The sequence below is a fragment of the Arabidopsis thaliana genome, chromosome 2, assembly GCF_000001735.4.
Source record: "Arabidopsis thaliana chromosome 2, partial sequence".
Lineage (NCBI taxonomy): Eukaryota > Viridiplantae > Streptophyta > Magnoliopsida > Brassicales > Brassicaceae > Arabidopsis > Arabidopsis thaliana.
Window position 1 is genome coordinate 11,011,248 of NC_003071.7, and position 23,376 is coordinate 11,034,623.

The following is a 23,376-nucleotide window of genomic DNA, read 5'->3' on the forward strand; positions in this document are numbered from 1 at the left end:
GAGAGATTTCACATACTTTGGGTACAGCATGGAAGTATTTTTCTTCCATATATCGAGACTTTGCAAATGGACCAAAAAATGTCTATCTACGTTTTCTTGTAGTTAACCAACAAAAGTTGTGAGGGTAGGAAGAACTCAGAGGAATCAGGTAATGGAGAAGGAGAAGAAGCCGATGGAGCTGCTATATACAATGTCAAATTTTGACCAATTTTCTTACCAACAAAATGGTCAAACTTTTTATTGAAAAACTTTCGAACAAACTAAGACGAATATATGAAATGATCAGTAATTGGTGAAATTTTTTGGACTCATATAATGAGTAGATAAATGGTCAAAACAAATTGACGACGAATTCAAGTTTTAATCAAAAAATGGTTAGTAAAATATATATATATATATATATATAGATATCTGACATTATAAGTGTTTGTAGTTATTTTAGAATGGTCATAAAGTCGTCAAGATGTTTTCGATAATTAGTAAAACTTTTCTTACGTAAAGTGTTAAATTTTTTACTAACCCATTATTTGACCAATTTATCACATAATCCATGGTCGAAAATGGACAATTTGCTTATGACATGTTGATGTTCTAATTTTTATATTAGTATCGTGTCAACTTACGTGATTGCATTTATAAGCAATTTTGCACTTATATGTGCTTTGATTGTCCTTTGGAGTCGAACATGGCTCCACATTGTTAAAGCTTTCATCGCCTCACCATATATCCCATAACACAAGTTCTTTGATAAAGATCACATACATATACCTTGATCTGTTTTCCTTCTTTGCAGTCCAAAAATTCCTATTAAATTTTCTCTTATGCAACTACTTGATTTTCTTCTATTTACGTTTGTTAATTCATCATCCTCTATTGATTAATGATTTTTCTTGATCGTTGTTACATTGGATTGGATTGTAAGAGACTATGATCATTCTTATGCAGTGGATTATAAAATGAAAATGAATAACAAATCATTACAAATAAATTAGTTTTTAACAATCTGAACTACTTTATATCCAATGGAAACAATTTAAACGTATCCAACCAGTAACACCTCTTTGATATTGAAGGACACAAATCAGAGTACTGTACTGTGTAAGCATATTTCAAATTTGTTACCCAATCTCCAAAAACAATATGTCAAATAAAGTAATACATCTCAGAACTCACTAAAGAACATAATACAAGTCAACTTTCGAAACTCAAATCAATCACTCATCATCATACATTAATTTCATTCCATGTGCTCCTTAGTCCTTACCATTTTCTTTTCACTTTCTTTTCCTTACAATTAAAAAAAAAAACTCATTATAAGTAGCTTCGTTGTATTACGCACAAATCACAACATCAACTAAACCATATATCAAAATTTCGTTAGATTAGAACTTTTAAATTCATTCAAAAGCCATGAAGAAGATCGAGTTAGGGCACCATAGCGAAGCGGCTAAACCGGACTGCATTAAAGCCCTCATTGTCGAATTCATCACTACCTTTCTCTTTGTCTTCGCTGGTGTTGGATCTGCCATGGCCACTGGTAATTTCTCAGGCTTCTATTTCTAGCAAACCAAGTAGCTTAACTTGGTTCTTGACACTACGATGCACTTCAATTTACAACTTAATTTTATTTTATTCATTTTCTTAGACAGTTTAGTCGGAAACACATTGGTGGGACTTTTCGCGGTCGCGGTGGCTCATGCATTCGTTGTGGCGGTAATGATATCTGCGGGCCATATCTCCGGTGGCCACCTCAACCCCGCCGTCACCCTCGGTCTACTCTTGGGTGGCCACATCAGCGTATTCCGTGCATTCCTTTATTGGATTGATCAATTGTTGGCCTCCTCCGCAGCATGCTTCCTCCTCAGTTACCTCACCGGAGGAATGGTACAAAAATCTAATTTAATATTACAAAAAAACATATTATTGCTAATCAACAACTTATAACGCTACTAAAAGTAATGCCAAGGACGGAATTATAAATTATGATCCAATGACACACATTTTCACATGATTCTATTGGTTCAATAATTAAGTCAACTATCAATTGCTTACCTACATTTTTTTTGTTTCGTATATAATTTTTTCTGATTCAATAATACACAAGTTCTATTATGTACTAGTACAGATTTTTTTATTTATTGATTAATCTACAATAATTTTTTTTCTAATCGAATTGGTAAAACTTTTAATTACATACACTTCAAACAATGATTTGATTCCTGCCTGTTCGATATAACACGTAGTTTGACATTTTACAATTATGTTTTGTGATTAGGGAACTCCGGTTCACACATTGGCAAGTGGAGTGAGTTACACGCAAGGGATCATATGGGAGATCATCTTAACATTTTCACTTCTCTTCACTGTCTACGCCACTATTGTGGATCCGAAGAAAGGATCCCTTGATGGGTTCGGCCCACTTCTCACAGGATTTGTCGTTGGAGCCAACATCCTTGCAGGAGGTGCCTTTTCTGGCGCCTCCATGAACCCCGCCCGGTCTTTTGGTCCCGCTTTGGTCTCTGGAAACTGGACTGACCATTGGGTATATTGGGTTGGACCGTTGATCGGTGGTGGACTCGCCGGTTTCATCTACGAGAATGTCCTCATTGACCGTCCACATGTCCCAGTCGCTGACGACGAGCAACCATTGTTGAATTAAATGTGTTTGAAACTGTGCTATGCACGTCACATACCCTATTAGCTAATCATTAATGTATTATTGATCCCCAAAAATCGTTTCAATAATGTATTATTGATCCCAAAAATTGTTTCTTTCTGTCCTCTAAGATGTATCTCTTTTAAGTTGGAACCTTAATCTATTAATTCCAATTATTGAGAATAAAACTTTCTGTTTACCACTTTTTCATTTTTGAGAATTTGTGAAGTTAAAAAAATATACATATTATGAGAATGTTTTAAACGGGAAATTTTCTTCTCTCGCTTCTATTCGTCTAAAATTTAGGGCCGGTTTTGGTGGTGTGTAGGTGGCCGACGAACTTATGTAATTTGGCGCGTGCAGTCTGAAACATACATGTTTCCTTCGTTGATGTCTGATCAGCCAAACTTGTTTCATTTCTGTACTTTGAGAATTTTTCTACGTTCGAAGTTTCGAATGTTTACAGGAAATCACACTTCTTGATGGTTTACTAATAACGTCTTGTTTTTTATTTTCGACTGAAACCACATTTTTCTATCACACAAACAATGTTGCATTATTGTATACAGAAATCGTTTATGGCTTTAACCGTTTAATGTTACGTTTAATTTTTTAACCTATATTATTTGAGTTATCTTCTATATGTAAATTTAGTCGAGTGTTTTAAAATGGATTAAACAAAAAATTAAGGTTTTTTATCGTTAAATTTTCTTCTTTTTTTTAATATCTAGAAATTCAAATTTGAAGGTTCTACATCTATAAAGACGGGATTCACACCAGATTAAATTCTATTGTCAAATATTAAATCACAGTCATTGGAATTTGACACCCTTTATATAATTAATTCGTAAGCAATACCCCCACACTACTTCTCGTATGCGAGCCCACACAGACAGTACTATAGTATATATAATGTCATCGGAAAGAAGAAACATAAAATGACTAGTTCATAAAACAAAAACTTTCTTATATTACACCGACACTAAAAAAATGTCTCATTCCTTCTTGCCTAGGAACTAATTGTTGCACACTTCGGTACACAATTTTTTGAGCACTTCGACATCAAAACGAGAGAGAAAAGAATGGTGGATTCTCATGGCTCCGACACGGAATGTTCCTCCAAGAAGAAAAAGGAGAAAACGAAAGAAAAGGGGGTATATCGTGGGGCTCGCATGAGGAGCTGGGGGAAATGGGTCTCGGAGATTCGGGAGCCCCGTAAGAAATCAAGAATCTGGCTCGGGACTTTCCCCACGGCGGAGATGGCAGCGCGTGCCCATGATGTTGCGGCATTGAGTATCAAAGGAAGTTCCGCAATCCTTAACTTCCCTGAGCTCGCGGATTTTCTGCCAAGACCAGTCTCGCTCAGCCAACAGGATATCCAGGCCGCAGCCGCCGAAGCCGCTCTTATGGATTTCAAAACTGTACCATTCCATCTTCAGGATGACTCAACGCCGTTGCAAACTAGGTGTGATACTGAGAAGATCGAAAAGTGGTCATCCTCATCGTCCTCAGCCTCATCCTCATCCTCATCTTCGTCCTCGTCCTCATCATCTATGCTTTCGGGGGAGCTAGGAGATATTGTGGAGTTGCCGAGTCTTGAAAACAATGTAAAATACGATTGTGCGCTGTATGACTCGTTGGAGGGGCTGGTGTCGATGCCCCCATGGTTAGATGCTACCGAAAATGATTTTAGGTATGGAGATGATTCGGTACTGTTGGACCCATGTCTCAAAGAAAGCTTTTTGTGGAATTATGAGTAAGGTTTTTTTTTGGAAAGAAATGTGGTTTTTTGTTTCCTCCTCTCTTTTATACTTTCGATCTTTTTTTCTAAGCATATATATCTTCTACATATGTAATACTTTTCCATTAGTAAACAATGATTCGGTTTCGGGTACGTAGATGATTTGTGTAAATATATAACATCATAAGCTTGATCTATAGTTACGATAATTCATTACAATAACATATATATTTTGCCTTGCAATCTGCACCATAATGAAGGAAAATTTACTAGTCAATTTGCATATTTGGCATGGTGTAATAAATCCTTTAGAATATTACAAACATATAGACCTTGATGATTGGTAAATACATACGGAGGAAAAGTGTGTACCAAAAAGAAAATACAACAACAAATCTTGAACGAGTTATACCGCTAAACAATTCGCCCTACAATAAAAGTATTGTGGAGTTTAGAAAAAAAAGAGAGAAATTAGAAAATCTCTTACGAATGAGACTAAATCGTCTAGCAGACTGGAAAAGTAAGACTACTCAACAAGGGACTACGACATCTAAATCAGCTCATTCTAAATCTGAAGGCAATATAAACGTAATGAGAGGATGTTTGATATGGACAAAAAAAACTAGATCTTTCACTTCGTACGTCAAGGAGAGAAATTCCATGCACCTTTTGTTACCATTACCGTTTTAACTATCAAATGTGATCGAGGTCTTTGAGTTCTCTACCGTTGACGGCCTAGTCTCGGATATCCAATGAAAGGCTTCTAGTGTTATCACTCTTTCTCAGTTCGGCTCCTTCTTTGCATTTACACTTCCTCTCTAGCAAAGAAATTCGGAAAGAACAATCGTAATCGTCATCGCTGTATCAATTTTTTTTGTTTTACCGCTTTGATCGAGTAGTTGGACCGAAACTTTTTAGTTAATTTTTATGCTTTCATTTTTTTTTTTTTTGTGACCATCTTTGTAAGTTTATAATATCATCGATTGTAAAGTTAAACTTTTTTGTTTATTAAAATATTTTTATTTTTAGCAAAAAAAATAATATAAACGATTGTAACGAAAAGTTGTCAATGAATGTTTTTTTTTTCCTTTTTTAAAAAACATTGTCAATGAAATAGTCGTTGCCTCGTTGGGGTTTAGTGGTTTGCCAAAATTGTAAAGGTCAACGTCACGTATGCATGAATCAAGTGTTAAATTCAGTTTCATTATCAATAAATAATAAAAATACATATGCTTTTTCTAAGTTTGGAAAATAAGGAAAAGGATGATAAAGACGTTACTTAGGCGCATTACAAATTTTCATTGGTCTCACTCATGAACGTGTCCCCTCAACAACGCTACATTTTTCTTTTCTCGTCATTTTCATAACGATTTAATGTTTCATTAATTTGTGTAAGTTTCAAAGTATATATGAATGGTAGGTTGAACTCAAGAATCTACAATGGAGCTCAAATCCTCCGCGAAAAAAGAGAGAAACAAGAATAAAATAAAAGCATATACACTACAAAAACTATGCATCATAATTCATATACAATAAAAATAGACCATTAAAAATTAACACATAAAGTAACATATACTAACAGAGAATCTGTTTCAATCTTAATTGTGTCCAAATAACTCGGATTCGATTTTTATTAATAGCAGTACTACTATATCACTATATAATAACTTATCAGGGGACGAACTTTCACAAAACACCTAACAAGGAATCATTTTATGCCATTGATCCGGCTATATATGTGTAGGCGGGGTGAAATACAGATACAGAAACCAGTTCTAGTTATATTTTTTAATCTTCTTAAAACAATAAGAGTTTAAACCTGTATTTGAGAATTATTAAAGGCAGCCTAAAATGAAAACAGAAATATAGAGACTGAAGAAAAATTTTTTTTTTTTTTTTTTTTTTTTTTTTTGTCAAATAGGAAGAACAATACTTATTCAGAAATTTAAAGGTCTGAAGATAATCCCTAATTTGAAAACCCTATAATCTGAAATACCCATATATCAATGGTTTTCATAGTCTCACGTTCCAAAAGAAAGCATAGATATACATAGTAAATTGTATAGATTATATATTTATATAATTTCAGACCATCAAAGGCTCAGTCTTAATTAAACTTTCAATCACTAAATTAAAGTTTTCTTCCGTACACAATACACATCAATCATGCATCTTTTTGTGGTTGTCAAACAAGAGGGTGCATTAAGATCTCGATAGCGAAATTTTTTGATTAAATTAACGTGTTAATTAGATGGAAAGTATGAGTCACAAATTAAATGTAATGATTTTAAGCTTCAACATAAATTGTTTGGATGATTAATGACCTTTCGGTAAATAGTACATATGAAAATGCTTCAAATCATCTTCAACCGTCTTGCATTTTGAATAGTTTTTTTCCTCTCAGCATTTTTGTGCTTCTCTTTTCCCATAAATATTCTTTCAACCTCGTAAATTTATTAAAGAAATTAATGTTGTTTTTCAAATTTCATGGTTAAAATGTTTTTAGAATATGTTGGTCTATTAACAAACATAAAATATCATTTCTTTGTACTTAATTAATATGTTATTCTTTGTGTATCTATAAGACTATATATGTTTAAGAAGGAAAAATATTTAAATATAAGAGAGCATTTGTTTGTAATGTTTATCAACTCATCTAGTTTATTTCAAAGAGAGAAGTATTAAGTTGTGATACGTAAATTTATATTTAGTTGCCCAATTCACTCTATATATATATATATATGAAAATCAAAAATCATATTACGTACAGGATATAATTTATCACCGACATAACTGTCCAAAAAACAAGCATTTAAAACATGGCGAAAGACTCCTTTTACGATTTCATTGTCAATGAATTAATTTTAACACTCCAAAAAGGAATGGATCAACGTGTTCGAATAAAAGGAAAAATGTAGTAATGTCAGTATAATCTTGCATTGTAATCATGACGAAATAAGCATTACCGACTTATGAATTTATATGCATTTCCAACGTTCGTAGAATGAATCCCTTAACCAAAAAAGAAGAAGAAGTTACATTTATAATATCAAAAGTTAGATTCATAATTTCTAAAATAATGTTTTGAATTTATTTGTGGTTCTAAAATAACGTTTGGTAGTAGCCCACAATCACTCCTAGTATCACTCATAATTTCTAAAATAATGTTTAGATTCATAATTTCCCAAAAATCGAAACAGCCCAAAATTTAGATTAAAAGACCCTTCGGCATTATAAGATTTGGGCTTTTATAATAGTTTTGATTTTATGGCTTCAAACTGGAAACTAGAAGAAGTGAAATGTAAGTGTCTACCAAAAACCATTATTCCTTCTTCAGAATATATGCAGAGTTCAGCAGAACCAGTTCAGAGATTGACATAATAACTTTCTCGTGAGCTGTGAATTCACAGATCTTGAAGTGGAGCTTCCTGTAATGTATATTCTTTTCATTTTTGGTCGATATAAACAGCATCAACATCATCAAGTTCTAGTAGTTTCTGCATTAGCTCTTTGTTCAATTCCATGGCCTCATCATCCACCTGCAACAACCAACAACAATCCCAAGTGATTACATTTTCCAAGTGAATCGTTGATGAATACTGATAAGGGTGTGACTCTTATTTGGGCGGAACAAGAAGTTAAAATTAACGAACGAAGAACACAAACAAATTTTCTATAAGTTTATTGCCATTTCCAATTATGCTTATGTAGCATATGCAATTTACAATGTATTTAACACGTTAAGAGAAGATAAACTACATGTTGACGATAAAAATAGAATCAATAAGTTAATATTAGACAGGGCACAGAGGTTACAGAACAGAGCGGGAGATTTGATACCTCAACTGTAGTCAGAGGGAGCAGTTCAGAGCCATTGTCAGGCTCGAAGTTCACTCCTTCATCACGTAGCTTTGATAATATTGTTGAGTAGTTCTCATTAGAAGTTACAATTTTGTAGTACCTGAACAGATATAGAGACAAGAAGCTGATGAAACAAAAAAAGAGCATAATAGTTATGAGTCACCTAGGTATCATCTCGTCTTAGATTGGCAAGATGGATTTCTTATTTCAAATCGTTTGGTGTGAAACTTTTATTGCAATTTAGCTGTTTATGAGAAGAAAATACACTAGGTCTACCTTCAGTCGCTTGATTACTTTTTCAATTCAATCTTGAAAGAAATTTCTAACGCATTTGAATAAGTGAGTCGACTATCTCTATCTTCCCTAACTTAGGATTCACCAGCAACAGAAAATAATAAATGTAATACTGACAAGAAGAAAAGAAATGCGGAAAGACATTATATTGGTTATATACCTCTCTTCCCTGTCTTCATCAGTATCATCTTCATAAGTTGGGGGTTCAATAACATCCTCTGCTCCAGCATCTAAAGCAATAATAAGGAGCTGATCTTTGTCAGCTTCGGTGACCTTTATATTCACTACCCTAACTCTTTTAAACTTGAACATGACAGATCCTGAATCAGCCATTTTTCCCCCATAATCCTTAACAACCGATCTAATAGCTGCCACTGATCGATTAATTTTGTCTGTTAAGACCTCGACTACCATACTAACACCACCGTAGCCATATACCTAAAGCATTGAAAACAAGTTTATTTTAGAGTCATCAAATCTTATAATTGGACCCAAAGAAATGATAACGAGGAACTGGATTTATGGTCCTGTAAATTGAACAAGGTGCTGAGGTAGTGAAGTTATATTAGCTACAGTAACCACATACTTGGCCTGATAGAGTGATGAACTAAAACAGATTCATAGGTTTTAAATTACCAGGCCATTTCCCCACCTTACTAGGATGATTCACCATAACGGCCCCACTTACAAACATAAAACTAGAATTGAAGCTCATGACCTCACCTCGTAAATCTTCTCTATAAAAGCTTCTTGCCCCTTCTCAGAAGCCCTCTTAATATTACGCTCCACAATGTCTTTCGGTACATCCAGTTCTTTAGCTTTGTCAAGAATAGTAGCTAGAGTCGTATTTGAAACTGGGTTTGGACCCCCTTTCTTGACACTGCATGATGATAAACCCACAGATGATACTTTTTCTAGTAAGCATATGTCCATAACAAAGTAAGAAGTTGAATCCAACAAACTAAACACCATCTATATCTACAACTAATGTGCAAAATTTCATCTCAAAAAAAAAAGATGCAACATTGTGAAAAAAATGTTGAAGACTTACGCAGATACAACCTCCTTGCCAATTCTACAGTATAGCTTCGCCTTCTTTGAATCTTGAGCGCCCTGTAATTCACCAGAAACTTCAATCTCAAAAGTTCTTAAATACAATCTTCGTCTTGGAAAAAGAGTTTTATCTTTCTGCTCTGCTGTAATATGTAATTCTCATTTACAAAAACAAACCACAACTTTCAAGAGGAAGATTGTTATTCACATTCTGAAATTCATACTACACGAGCAAGAGAAACTTCCACTATAGGCTTCACAATTCAAACATGGTGAATTAGCTAATAGCTTTCAAGAGTGACATAACACTGAAAGCTAGACTCTTTACAATAACACAATTAATTGATATAAACCCATAATCAAAACAACTCTCTCTATCTGAGGCATTTCATCAAACAGGTGTTTGGCATAAACAATTACGAGCTCTAGACTCATCAAAACCTATAAATTTTATATTTTTAAAACCTAGTAATAGCACCAACGCACTTCTAATCTATATGAACCCACAAACTCAGAAGCTTAACGAACCTTTCGACCAGCGATTTTGGAAGAACGACGACCCATACAAAGAGGAGTTGAAATCGAAATCTTTCTGAGTTGAAGCTTGCGGAAGCAGTTCTGGTCATCTGATTGTTGTGACGCAGCCGTGAAATGCGAAGTAGTAGTGTGGGGAGAGATTGAGGAAAGAGACGAGAGAGTGTTGGTCATGGTAAGACTAAGAAGACGATGGTTAGTGGAGTTGAGAATGGATCTGGAAGAGACGCCATTGGAGAATCTGAGGAGGATTACTCTCATGGAGCAATGGGAGGCCATATAGTCTTTGGTGTGGATTGAGAATAGAGGGAATGAGGTAATCAATCGATTTCTCAATGTTATATTGGTTTAAGGTAAGAAACTAGGATAAGCGAGTAAAAAACTTCTTTTTGCTTGGAAAAAGTTGCGATTGTGATTTTGACTTGAAATCTGTTGTTGAGCCGCGTGACCCTCACGGACTCAAAAACCAATCCTTCCTTTGCTTATAAACCCCAATCTTCTTCTTCGAGAGAGAGAGTGAAAGAGAAGAAAACGACAATGGGACACGCCACGAGTCTCTCTCACTTCCTCATCCTCTCTTCCTCCAGGTTCTCTCGTCTCGGGTCTCTCACTAGATTACTCTCCAAACCCACCTCTCTCTCCGGCTCTTTTTCTTCCATTTCGGTCACCGGACAAGGGTTCCGATGCTGTTGCTCCGTCGCCACAGATGACACTTCTCCTTCTGTAAAGTAATGGCCTCTACCTGCTTCTAGTTTCTATTACTTCTTAGCTATGCATTCTCTGTTGAATTCATTCTGATCCCATTTTGATGGTAGGAAACGTGTGGTCTCTGGTGTCCAGCCTACAGGTTCAGTTCACTTAGGCAACTATCTCGGGGCTATCAAAAACTGGGTCGCTCTTCAGGTTCTCTCTCTCTCCTTTGCCATTATGCTAATCACTTACTGATTCACCAATGGTATGAGACATTTGCAAAGTTTATCACTTTAAGATTGTTTCTTGTAAAGTTAAAGACTTTAAGAACTGGATTCAGTTTTTTTTTTCTGGTTTCTAATCACTTCCTCATTCACTAGTGTGTGAGAAGTAGATTGTTTGTTGTAAAGTTAAAGACTTTAGGAAAAGGATTCAGTTTTTATATTTTCTGGTTGCTACAAAAATTTAATCTTTTTTTCAGGCGTTTTGTGTTTATATGTTTGCAGGATACATATGAAACACTCTTTATCATCGTAGACCATCACGCGGTATGAGTTATCTACCTTTCGGAAGCTTGTTTGGTGATATATCTCTCGCGGTGTTTATCTATATCTTGCTTGATCTATGTAGATAACACTTCCATATGATACACGTCAACTAGGAAAGGCAACAACGGATACCGCAGCACTTTATCTAGCATGTGGTATAGACGTCTCTAAGGCTTCAGTATTTGTGCAATCTCACGTTCCCGCTCATGTCGAGTTAATGTGGCTTTTATGTTCATCCACACCTATTGGGTGGTTACAGAAAATGATTCAGTTCAAAGAGAAATCACGCAAGGAGGTGCGTATATGGTTGCTTCATGGTCTTATCACATTATTATGTGCTTTAAATAAATGAAAGCGAAATCCTGCTTAATAGTATTTAAGGTTTGTTGTTGATTTCTTTGTATACTTGTTTAGATATCATATGTAATCTTCTAATGTATTGGGCATACATTTAGAATTCTGTTTACTGATTCCATTTTCGTCTTTTTTGGCAGGGGGTTGAGAATGCTAGTGTCGGTTTGTTTACTTATCCTGATCTGATGACTGCTGATATCCTCTTGTATCAGGTGATGCTTTAAAGTAGTTTAAGTGTGTTGCAATTATTGTAATGAAGAAGGAACACAAGTAAAACAATGATCTTATATAGCTAAGCTCATGTAAGATTTTTTCGGCGATCATTTTTGGGATTGTTTCGTTGTTCTGTTAAAAAGTGCATAGAAATACCTGCTGATTGCTTGCGGGATGACCATTTTACTGAATTGTTTGGTTCTCTGCCATATGCCTCTGCAGTCTGATTTTGTCCCTGTTGGTGAGGACCAGAAGCAGCACATAGAACTTGCCCGTGAAATTGCACAGCGTGTGAATCATTTATATGGTGGAAAGAAGTGGAAGAAGCTTGGAGGGTATGAAATTTTGTATGTGCATTTAGTATGTTGAGTATACCAGTCATACAAGTCTTTATGATCTATGATTTTCATGTTTCTTATTGGTTTAACTTCCCCTTCATTTGTATTCCCTCATCCGTATAACATTGTCAATTTTCATTTTCAGCCGCGGTGGTTCGCTCTTTAAGGTGAGACTTTCGAAATCCTTTGTCTATCCTCGTAGCTTTTATTTATCACAGATGGTTAATTGTTCTTCATATTTATCTTGTTTGTAGATACCAGAACCACTCATACCACAAGCTGGAGCTCGTGTTATGTCTCTTACTGATGGTCTTTCCAAGGTAGTATGTTTTCATTCACAGCTACTTTAAGGTTTCTGGTCATTTATTTTTTCTTTCTGCATTCAGCAGTTGCGTCACTATTGGTCTTCAATAGATAAAATTGTAGAGAAGACGAATAACGTTCACAAATCCTATTGGAAATATATTGAGATAATCCTTCATGTTATTTAACATCAAATAGAGTTTTACTACTAGCTAGTCTGTTTCTTTATAGTTTCTCTCTAAATTGTAAGGATTAACACACTTCTGGAAATTTGCCTCCCTAACTGTGGTCAGAATATCATATTGAACTAATCCAATTTTTGGGCTTACTTATTGTTGTTTTCAAATGATCAAGAGGAATTTTATACTTATCGCTAAGGTCTTACTGTCATGTAATCTTGTAGATGTCCAAGTCTGCCCCTTCTGATCAGTCCCGGATTAATCTCCTTGACTCAAAAGATGTAAGTAAAATGAACTCACTCATGTTCTTTGTATGTGTTCTTGTTCTGCTACTAAATCCATTTCTCATCCCTCCTTTCGAAAATAGTTGATTGTGGACAAGATAAAACGGTGCAAGACAGACTCATTTGCTGGGTGAGCGCTACTTATGTCGCTAAAAAATTTCTTGCAATGCACAAAGTTTTTTTTTTTTCCTTTTTCTTGTTACCATTTCAGTTTTCAAATTGAGATATCTAATGTTGAAAGCTTCTGCTTCTTGTTGTTCCAACAGGCTTGAATTTGACAATGCTGAGAGACCTGAATGCAACAATCTCCTCTCAATATATCAGATTGTTTCAGGCAAGAAAAAAGAGGTATGGAGAAAGAGATAATGTTTAGATTTGGGTCACGGAGATGCTTTCACATGTCTCTTACTCCCTTGACTACAATGATTACTTAAGATATAATCCGGTGACCACATTTTTAATCGGTTGCAGGAAGTGATGGAGGAATGCAAAGATATGAGCTGGGGTACATTTAAGCCTCTCCTTGCAGATGCTTTGATCGAACATCTGAGTCCAATCCAGGTCAGGGAAGTCAAAATTCTGAATCAATCCAATACCTTTCTTCGAGTTTGTCCCATTTCATCGATGTTTTGCAGCTTCCATAAGTAAATGAAGGGCATTTTTTCATGTGCATATGTTAATGTGATACAGTATTTGGTTTCGTATATGTTTTACATCAGGCCCGTTATCAGGAGATAATAGCGGAACCAGAGTATTTGGACAAAATATTGTCAGAAGGTGCGGATAGAGCCGAGGAGTTGGGAGCTGTCACAATGCGCAATATGTATCAAGCTATGGGATACTATCAGAGGAGGAGATACTGAGATAGTAGTGCCTATTGATATTTGTTGCCGGCATTTTTGAAGTTACAAGAAAAGAGTAGAGAGTTGCACTTTGCGAAATATTTATTAATTCTTGAGTTATTATTGATTATAATCTTTTGCAATAACCGCGATCTCTCAAAGTTTATCACTATGTAACTGAGATAGTGCCAATTTGTTACAGAATAAACACAAGTAAGAATTCGTTCATCACTTGTGTGATCTGTTCAATTATCATAGTCACAGTTTCAGATACAACTTAGGGTTGAGAAAAGAACTCTATTTCTCTCAACTTTTTTCATAAACCTCTTAATGAACAATGAGCAGCAATCAGAAAGCAGGAGAGAATTCTATGCACAGAATGGTATAATATTGAAAGTTCCCAAATCTCAAAGCATATAATATACAAAAACAAGTCTGAAATAACCTGAATAGGCAGACAAATACATTACACTTGCCTTGTTCTATGGTGATCTCACTGGTTTCTTTCTTTTTAATTTTGTATCTCTCTCAGCAAAAGCATTGAACTAGCACAGCTCCACATTTCACCTGGACCATAATATCGAACAATGCATGTCTTTTGTGTCCCAAACTCGTTATTCATGCCTCATTCTTCCCAGAGTTTGGATACTCACAATCCCACCAAGAATCCAACAAGTAAATCATTTGAATGTTTGTTAATCTTTTTTTTTTCTTTTCTCTTTTAGAACTTTTTTTTTTTCCTTTTTAAGCTTTTAGTTTTCATATTTAGGTGAACTTACCAATAGTTTCGAGTTCTGAAGCTGTCGGTCGTCCAAAGCAAACACACTAGGGTTGCTCTGATTCTTGTTATTTATTTTTTATTTTCCTTTTTCTTGACTTCCTGTTCTCATTTCAATTGCGGAGACCTCGCTCACGCTACGGACTTCAAGCTCAACCTCCTGCTGCTATAAAAAGTACCAAGAAAACCAACAAGAGCATAAAGAGATCATGATTTGCATAAACCAATAATGGGTTGCAAAAACACATGCCTCATCATTTCATTTTGCAAAGATTCTGACCTAGCTCCATCGTCCAGCTTCCCCGTCCCGCTGAGCAAAGAATTTGACTAAGACACAAAAATACAATATAGAAGGAGAGAAGTCAGAAATGATCTTGGAAGAGAAAAGAACCTAGTTTCAAAAGACAGTACAAGTATGCAATAATACAGAATAAAATCATGGCAGAAAAAAAGCATAAAATTGATCACTTAAGCAGCACAACATTCTAATTTAAGTTTGTTACCTCGTATTTCTTGATTCTAAAAATTAAGCACAAGAGCACCCTTCAACATGTCATGCAGTGGGTGTGTCACTCACAAGTCACAAATGTTTAAGTATAAATCGTTGGCATCATAATTAATAAATCTCAAACCAGTAACCAAACGCCAAAAAAAACTACAGACGCATGAATTTAATGCCAAATAACATGAGTTAGAATAAAAACCTGAAGTTCTTCTGGCAAGCCACTTTTGAACAATCCGTCTGAATGCAAGTTTCTATTTTCCACAGCTGAATCCAAATTTGCAGGAGTCACAAAACCCTGTAACAACCCATGATCACTATACCCAGTACTATTAAGGTTCCGCCCCCAGTATCCATAGTCATGGAACAGCAAAAACTCACCTCATGGTCAAGGTTCCGCCCACAGTGTCCATTCCACAAAACACCACCAGCAATTTCTCCCAACTTGGCTTCCCTCTCAACTTCATCAACATCTTCATTTACATTTAGTCGCCTTGGAAGATGTTGCGTGTCAGTGTCATTAATAGATTCAGAGCCCATATCATGACCTATTTCTTTATTCTGCCCACCTTCACACGCTAGCAAAGCACTAAGGTCAGGTCTCACATGTTTTGCTACAGGCTCAGCCAGGTCATGATAACTTTGAACTAGAGCCCTACTATCTACTTCCAGGATTTGCTCGCTACCAGAGGTATGCTCGTACTGAGAGAATTTTCTTAGTTCCGTGATTTTACTGATAAACTTTTCAGCCTCAACTTCCACGTTAGGAAGACTTGTAACATTGCAAACAAGATCACCAGTTACTAAGCATTCAGCTCTAGGACCTGGAACAATGCCAATCTGAGGAGTCCCACTAGTAGTGATACCACTGCTGTCAGGAGAAGCTGCATCCAGAGTATGTAGACTACAAGATGCGCGCTTCTCACGTTTCTCTGGCCTGGAATTCATAATTTCATCATCGTTCTTTCTCTTCGCATATCTCTCAACAGAGTCGGATAAAGAACCAACGCCCTCATCACCAGGTTCTCTGCATTGTTGACTCTGGTGCCTTGATTGCCGAGACCTTTTATATCCATTTGGAAAAACAAAAGATGGAAGCTGCCGTCTTCGAACATGAGAAACATGCACATCCATCCCAGGTCTCCAAAACATATACATGTTTACCTCTTGCCTGAATTCGTCCACTGTTCCACGTATATCAAACTGTTGACATTCTTGGCCACCAAATCCATCTGCCCTCTGCAAGCCCATGAAAAAGGCACAATGTCGAAACTGCTTCGAAGTGTCTACATACTCGTTTGGTTGAGGGTGGCACATTAACATCCCATTTGTGTCTCGTTCTATCTGCATTATTGGATATAAAAAGAGAAGACGAAGAATCCTTAAATCATTGTTTATTCTCCCAGTAAAAAATTCGAGAACACACTGAGGACACGGAAGGTGTACTCCACAACATTAAACGAACATAAGGCTATCTACCTTCAAGGTCAGTTGCCTGAACCGTGACTCCACCCAACCTTTCCATGCCAATAAATCTTCGGCATCTGCAGCTAGTACATCAACCTGAAGGTAGTTTTTATATGCCTCGAAGAACATATATTGCTGAAATAAGGAACTCCAGTGTTGTTTATTTAACTCAATCTCCTGCATATAAAAAATTAGTTAGCAACAGGATCCTGGGTAAACTTTTCATAAACAAAATCGGGTGTTATGCTTCCTAACCTGACAGATCGTGTTGCCAAACTGGAATTGCTCTGTCATAACACGAAGAGTGCTTTGAGAGACATTGTAACTAGAATTCATGCATGGGTATGCAGGAGTTATTATTGGCATAAGATGATAGCGGTCACGATGATTTTTTCGTGGGTCCCAAACAGGAAAGCTAAGGTCATCTTCTTCTATTGCACAAAGCATGACTGGATTCGGCCAGCGCCATTGTGTATATACTCTAAAAAATCGAGAAACCAACATACTAGGAATAGCATTTGGATAAAACTGGCAAAGGCGTGCAACCAGAAGTGCCCAGTTTACACCACCAAGAAATCCAGTAACCTGCTCAATATAACAGAGATTACAAGAGCTTTAACCTAAGAATATTGTCAACAGATGTAATATTCAGAAAGACACCACCTTACATTTGAATAGACCCCACGCTTCTTAGCCCAGTACTTCAGGCATCTTAATGTTGTCCGGAAGTGCTACATTTGCACATCACATCAGAGATGGCTTACATGATTCCTTAGTTTATAACATAAACAACTGGCACTCAACGACTTTACCTCGGAATTTGGAACAAGTTTAAGAATCTGATCAGCAACCCTACAACCATTAAGACTGCGGACAGTTTGTTCATCCACGTCACACAGCACAGAAGAGTTGGAGATATCCAGATCCTGTTAATAAATTGATTCCAGAAAAAAAGGGGATCTGCCTCAGCAAGAACTTATAAACTTTGTCGAGAACTCATCTCAGTACTCATATATAAATCAAGCCTGATGGTGCTAACACGGCAGTTCAACATCTCCATGTTCACTAAGGCTAACAATTTCTTATAAGAAGTTTCTTTGACACCTCAACCCTTGGAGGAAGTGTATAATAATACTATGTGACCATCAACACGCAATCAATACACGCACCAAACCCACCAAATGAAATCCAAGATAAACATACAGGTATCATGAACCACCCCCTAACTTTCAACAGAAACTGAAAAAGGCTATATTGATGTTACCTGTGGGATAACTAGAAGCGATATGCTAGCATACAGAAGATCAATTGATATTCCTTGGAACTTAAATTTCATGACTGGGACATGGGCATCAGTAACAGGTTGAAGTTCAGTCACTTCTTCCATTTCAGCCAATATATCACGGAAGAAAATGAAGAAATCCTCCTGTAAAAATAACCTGTTAGCAACTAAACTAACCCACCAGACCTTTACATCAGTAAGACGAAACTCAATAGTTACCTCTCGGTTAACATAAGATGGGCCAACACACAAAGTATCAATATCAGCCATAGGTCCGTGAACCTGCAAACCAACAAAATAAAAATTTCACCCTCAACTAGTAATGTAGAGACGAATACAATGCTACTTCTCTTCATTTCAGTGATAATTCAAGATACTCACAAGGCTCAATAGAAAATATATGATCCAAGTAAAACCTTTCCCCAAACTGATTAGATGCAGTTGATCTTTTAACTTTAAACTTAAAAAGAACTTACTCCAAGGCGGTAAGATCCAAAAGTGAAAATGACAGCATTTGCATCCTCCACCATCTGATCAGTATAGCCCCTCTGACGAGTTAACTGTTTCACCCAGTGTTTTACAATCTATACAAGAAGTTTAAGGAAGAAGATGTGTTAGATTAGATAGTTAGTACTGTAAACAAAACTTGACCATTATGCATTTCAGTAAACACCACTGTGAGCCTCTTTGACATCGAAGAGAAAGCAGCTAACCCAAAATCTACATTTCAGTAAAGCAGAGTAAACTATCAAACAAATGATTAGCGCCTATAAGTCACTTGTGTTCACATGGCAAATGAGCCAATAGGATTAATAGAAGGACTAGACTACATATTGCTACAATCATCTTATAATTACGGCATAGAAATCGTTGGTCTACAACACTATAAAAAGAAAATGTGAGAACCAGTCTAAGCATTATCATCATGAGAAAGCAATAAACCAGACGCTCTTAATCACCTGATCAATGCGAACCACAACTTCCTCTCTCCGCATAGTTTCTTCCTTGCTCTCGTAGAGCCCCTCATCAACCAGAAACTTCACAATAAATCAGCCAAAACGCAAGTCAATATCACATTGTTCCTGAAAGCAATTTTTCATTGGAACAAAAAAACAAACAAACACAACGCTAACCTTCTCTAGTTCCAAATTACGCTTAACATCAGCAGCAGAAGGTCCAGCAATAGACAGTGGCTCCGTGATCCCATAGCTCTTAAGAGAAGCTTTTACCGGTTGAGAAGAGTCATCGTCCGTGCGTTGTTGAGTACTCACCATGACAAGACGCGTAAACACTAGAAAATCCTAGGCGATTCAAGCACAAAATATAGATATCTCGATCTGATTAAGCACCCAGATCATGATAATTCGGAATCTAACAGGAATTGGAGACTTTAGAGTCATGGGAGAGAGATTGAAGAAGGAGAAAAGAGCCAAAGGAGGAAAGAAAAAGTGAGAGAAGAGCGAGAAAAGCTCGAAAACGAAATCGGAAACCCTAAATCGATGGATAGGGAAAGCTCTCGACTGGAATTTTCAAAGGGAAGTCAAAGAAAGCGGAAAATATCATACGGATTAAAATCAATTTTGACTTGTTCAAAGAAGGGAGAGAAGGAGAAGCAAAGGACAATAGTTTTTATTGGTTAAATCGAATTCAACAGAATATGTTTTATTGGTCATCTGATTTTGGAGGTAAAAATCTTCAAACCCGGTCCCAACTGTGTTGACATGCGAATGCGACCCAAGGATTTTTCCGGTTCGATCGTTGATCCGGTTTAAAAAGCAATGAATTTCATGATTTCCCCTTCTTTCTTATCCCCCAGCCCCCAATTCATTTTTCTCATATGGTCCTGGTAAAAATGTTGACCATCCGGTTTATGATAAAAATCATTTTCGGTTTAGATTTTAATAATCTCGGTTCGATTTAGTATTTGTATCTCCCCACCCTTTAAGCCAGAAGTGCAGAGACGCCTCCTTCTCTCGCCTCCGTGTCTCTCCAATGCTCTCTCGTGTCTGCCCAACCCTCCGCTATAATCGTATCTGGTCTGCTCATGCGCGTGAAATGCCACGCGCCACCCTCCTTCTCCTCCAACCCAACTTCTTCCACTCTTCCCCCAAAACTGCTCTTGTGAATCGTCTCGATGTTACTTCATCGGAGTTTTCTTCCATGTTCCGTCGGAGCTTCCACGCTTTACGCAGCACCGTAGGAGACTGGAGAAAGCTTCCGAAACCGCCGGGTCAGGTTTTTGCGGAGAGGAGAGAATACAGGAAGATTAGAAGGAGAGCTCCGAAGAAGAAACAGGAATTGGAGCTTAGTGTTAGTATCTGCATCGAAGAACAGCTTCCTGATGATCTCGAGATTCAGGTTTGAGTATTCTTTGATAATCGAATTTGGAATCAATTAGCCATTTCTAGTTGTGTTGTTTTAGATTCTTATCAAATTCCAATCAATGTAGAATATTGCAGAAATGCTTCGTCTCAATGTACCTATGGCAATGACATTGGCTTTCAATGGTTTGAAAGATTCAAAGTATAAAACAAGAGAGACTGATATAGAAGATCTTGGTGGGTATGAAACTGTTGAATTATCGGTGATGCTTTGTAATGATGATTTTATTTGTAAACTCAACAAAGAGTGGAGAGGTGAAGATCATGCTACTGATGTGCTTTCCATGTCACAACATGTCCCTGAACTGAAGCTTCCAGTAGTAAGTGTTTGTTTTTGATTTACTGGTTTTTAACAGGATGGTTCCAATGGTTACTCATTATGGTCGTTCTTCTTGTAGCTTATGATGGGAGATCTCGTCATTTCTGTTGAGACAGCTGCAAGGCAAGCTGCAGAGAGAGGGCATACTCTTCTTGATGAAATACGCATTCTTGTGGTAAGATTAATAGTTGTGGAGTTTGTATCCGTTACTGACTTACTGTGAACCAAAACATTGAAGTATAATGTGAAGTTTCTAGGCGGGTTTTTAGGATTCTTGTTGTTTCAATAACCATGTAAGAAATCAGTACTGTGTTTCCATAATGTTTAGAAAGATATTAGAAGGGTAGGAGCCAATTTTTGTTTTTTTATTCAGGTGGTTTCATATGGTTTGTGTAGTAGTCTCTATTTGCTGATACCTTAAATGTTTTTTCAAAGATTCATGGGTTGCTACATCTACTGGGATTTGATCATGAAATCAGCGACGAGGCTGAGCAAGAAATGGAAGAGGAAGAGGAGTTGTTGCTAAAAAACCTTGGGTGGAAAGGAAAAGGACTCATTCAGAGTGCATATGACATTCAAAAAACAACTACAGTTCAGCCGGAGAAATCAGATGGTATTTTTCCTGTGTATACTAAATTGCAACTGTGTAACGATCATTTACACTCCCCCTATTATCTTCTTGTTCTTGCTAAGATAAACTTACAGACTACTGTTATTAGACAGGAAGGAAGGGGATGGCCTAAGATTGTACAAACCAAAGTTCTCCTATATATTCTGTGATATGGATGGTAAGGTTACTTATTTAATAATGTGTAGTTGTTTGTTTCGGTTTTCTTCGCTTTCTCATGGGATTTTGATGTGAACTCTATTAGGTACACTGCTTAACAGTAAAAGTCAGATTTCGGAGGCAAATGCAAAAGCTTTAAAAGAAGCCCTTCTGAGGGGACTTAAAGTAGTCATAGCTACGGGGAAGGTGAGAAGACAGCAGTTTTACAATGACTTCATGTTTGGACTATTCTTTGATCTGTCCAACAATATCTTTCCTTATTTTTTAATATTTGCTTGTCTTTGAAATGTTTTGGAGATAGGATATGTTCCTAAATTTATTTATTTATCACAGTCCCGCCCAGGTGCGATCAGAATCTTGAAGACGGCTGATCTAACTGGATCCGATGGCATTATCTCAGAGTCCTCTCCAGGCGTTTTCGTTCAGGTTTACTTGCTCTAACATCAGGGAACTAGTGAGGTGCACCAATATCAATGTAGTCTCACTAAATATCTGTTTAATTACAGGGATTACTTGTCTATGGTAGACAAGGGAAAGAAGTGTATCGAGGAAACTTAGACCGAGATGTCTGCAGAGAGGTAAGTCCACTTAGGATTTAGACTACAACGACTCACAGAATTAATTCTCACATCCTCGGCTTAGTTCACAAACCATGCATTAGAATTCTGGAACCCAGTCTCTTTGCATCATGTAATTCTCTACCATGTTAAGCAGCAAAAAGCTACCTAAGTACCTATGATAGTGCTCAACTTATTATCCCTGTGTATCGTGATTGAATAACTGAGTTCTAGGAATCCTATCTTATACTTACTAAAATGTTGATTTGTTATATACAGACCTGTCTTTATTCTTTGGAGCATCGAATTCCTCTCATTGCATTCAGCCAGGATCGCTGCTTGACATTGTTTGACCACCCTCTTGTCGACTCTCTTCACACAATCTACAATGAGCCAAAGGTAGGTTAATGAAACTGCACGCTCTCTCCCCATCTAGTTATGATTTTTGACAGCTTCTTGCTAATCTCTCCATGATTTTTAACAGGCCGAAATTATATCATCGGTTGATCAACTGATAGCTGAAGCTGACATTCAGGTAATTCCCGGAGTCAGAACTTATATCTTACTTTCTTACATATGTATAAGCCAAAGTACTGATGTTTGGTTCTCTTGTGTATCCGAAGAAAGTGATATTTATGGACACAACCGAGGGAGTCTCATCTGTTATCCGTCCGTATTGGTCAGAAGCTACAGGAGACCGTGCTAATGTTGTTCAAGCTCAATCAGACATGCTAGAAATCGTCCCACCCGGAACCTCCAAAGGGAATGGTGTAAAAATGCTACTCAATCATTTGGGCGTTTCACCGGATGAGGTAATAATCTAGCATCTTTTGACGGCGTTGTAAAGAAACTCAAGTAGGCATAAGTATAGAAGTCAAACAAAAAATAAGATAGTTGATGAAGCAACCCGGATTTTCTTATCAGATAATGGCGATTGGAGATGGAGAAAATGACATAGAGATGCTGCAACTGGCCTCGTTGGGAGTTGCTCTGAGCAACGGTGCAGAAAAAACAAAGGCGGTGGCTGATGTGATTGGTGTGAGCAACGACCAAGATGGTGTTGCTGATGCCATCTACCGCTACGCATTCTGAGACTCCACCACCATATTTAAGTACAAGATACACCAAATTAAATTTTTGAGGTTAAGTAGGCATTATTCTTCTTCTTTGTCTTACAGATAAAAGACAAACATTGGTCATTCTTGTCTCATTCACCCACCTTTTGAAGGAAAATGATTGATTGCAGAGTGCGTCTCTTGTTGTTTTGTTCATGTTCGGTTAATCTTTCATTCGTTTGCCTTTGCACCTTTGCATCTTACAACATAAAAAATGTTCCGGATCTCTTGTGAACAAATCCATCTCATTTGGTTACCTGCAGTAACATCAGTTAACGTTAACCAATCAATTGGTGAA

General features: G+C 36.8%; 6 protein-coding genes across 17 annotated transcripts; 4 read left to right on the forward strand and 2 right to left on the reverse strand.

Annotated features, from left to right (window-relative positions):
* The first annotated feature begins 1,251 nt into the window (after positions 1-1,251).
* TIP4;1 (tonoplast intrinsic protein 4;1) lies at positions 1,252-2,924 on the forward strand. The gene is made up of 3 exons (NM_128141.6): positions 1,252-1,537; positions 1,646-1,884; positions 2,276-2,924. The coding sequence occupies exons 1-3, from the start codon at positions 1,411-1,413 to the stop codon at positions 2,657-2,659; spliced, it is 750 nt and encodes a 249-aa protein (NP_180152.1). The 5' UTR covers positions 1,252-1,410; the 3' UTR covers positions 2,660-2,924.
* Positions 2,925-3,541: 617 nt separating this feature from the next.
* ESE2 (Integrase-type DNA-binding superfamily protein) lies at positions 3,542-4,591 on the forward strand. The gene has a single exon (NM_128142.4). It carries the CDS (start codon positions 3,739-3,741, stop codon positions 4,414-4,416), a length of 678 nt encoding a protein of 225 aa, NP_565609.3. The 5' UTR covers positions 3,542-3,738; the 3' UTR covers positions 4,417-4,591.
* Positions 4,592-7,468: 2,877 nt separating this feature from the next.
* On the reverse strand, positions 7,469-10,656 carry AT2G25830 (YebC-like protein). Its single transcript, NM_128143.4, has 6 exons — positions 10,134-10,656; positions 9,604-9,665; positions 9,276-9,432; positions 8,713-8,990; positions 8,238-8,358; positions 7,469-7,936 (listed from the first exon to the last, which is right to left on the reverse strand). The coding sequence occupies exons 1-6, from the start codon at positions 10,416-10,418 to the stop codon at positions 7,844-7,846; spliced, it is 996 nt and encodes a 331-aa protein (NP_565610.1). The 5' UTR covers positions 10,419-10,656; the 3' UTR covers positions 7,469-7,843.
* Positions 10,445-14,204, forward strand: OVA4 (Nucleotidylyl transferase superfamily protein). Of its 4 annotated transcripts, none has more exons than NM_179739.4 (13): positions 10,445-10,867; positions 10,955-11,042; positions 11,336-11,377; positions 11,460-11,672; positions 11,872-11,943; positions 12,167-12,279; positions 12,428-12,449; positions 12,537-12,602; positions 12,989-13,045; positions 13,132-13,178; positions 13,315-13,396; positions 13,520-13,609; positions 13,768-14,123. In NM_179739.4, exons 1-13 carry the CDS (start codon positions 10,677-10,679, stop codon positions 13,909-13,911), a joined length of 1,227 nt encoding a protein of 408 aa, NP_850070.1. In that variant the 5' UTR covers positions 10,445-10,676; the 3' UTR covers positions 13,912-14,123. The 4 variants fall into 4 exon arrangements, with proteins under 4 accessions (NP_850070.1, NP_973533.1, NP_001323723.1 ...); NM_201804.3 differs by having other exon boundaries at positions 10,601-10,867; positions 12,167-12,291; NM_201805.1 differs by having other exon boundaries at positions 10,658-10,867; positions 11,496-11,672.
* PAPS2 (poly(A) polymerase 2) lies at positions 14,098-19,561 on the reverse strand. Of its 9 annotated transcripts, none has more exons than NM_179740.2 (13): positions 19,053-19,561; positions 18,879-18,956; positions 18,396-18,503; positions 18,139-18,201; positions 17,902-18,063; positions 17,450-17,563; positions 17,306-17,368; positions 16,893-17,222; positions 16,650-16,814; positions 15,552-16,514; positions 15,373-15,468; positions 14,949-14,995; positions 14,098-14,834 (listed from the first exon to the last, which is right to left on the reverse strand). In NM_179740.2, the coding sequence occupies exons 1-13, from the start codon at positions 19,191-19,193 to the stop codon at positions 14,801-14,803; spliced, it is 2,364 nt and encodes a 787-aa protein (NP_850071.1). In that variant the 5' UTR covers positions 19,194-19,561; the 3' UTR covers positions 14,098-14,800. The 9 variants fall into 9 exon arrangements, with proteins under 9 accessions (NP_850071.1, NP_001189603.1, NP_565611.1 ...); NM_001202674.2 differs by having other exon boundaries at positions 14,919-14,995; positions 19,053-19,529; NM_001036340.1 differs by having other exon boundaries at positions 14,263-14,831; positions 19,053-19,380.
* Positions 19,562-19,722: 161 nt separating this feature from the next.
* On the forward strand, positions 19,723-23,333 carry AT2G25870 (haloacid dehalogenase-like hydrolase family protein). The gene is made up of 12 exons (NM_179741.2): positions 19,723-20,277; positions 20,369-20,620; positions 20,699-20,794; positions 21,055-21,232; positions 21,339-21,407; positions 21,492-21,592; positions 21,740-21,832; positions 21,913-21,984; positions 22,243-22,362; positions 22,448-22,498; positions 22,587-22,775; positions 22,888-23,333. The coding sequence occupies exons 1-12, from the start codon at positions 19,912-19,914 to the stop codon at positions 23,053-23,055; spliced, it is 1,755 nt and encodes a 584-aa protein (NP_850072.1). The 5' UTR covers positions 19,723-19,911; the 3' UTR covers positions 23,056-23,333.
* Positions 23,334-23,376: the final 43 nt, after the last annotated feature.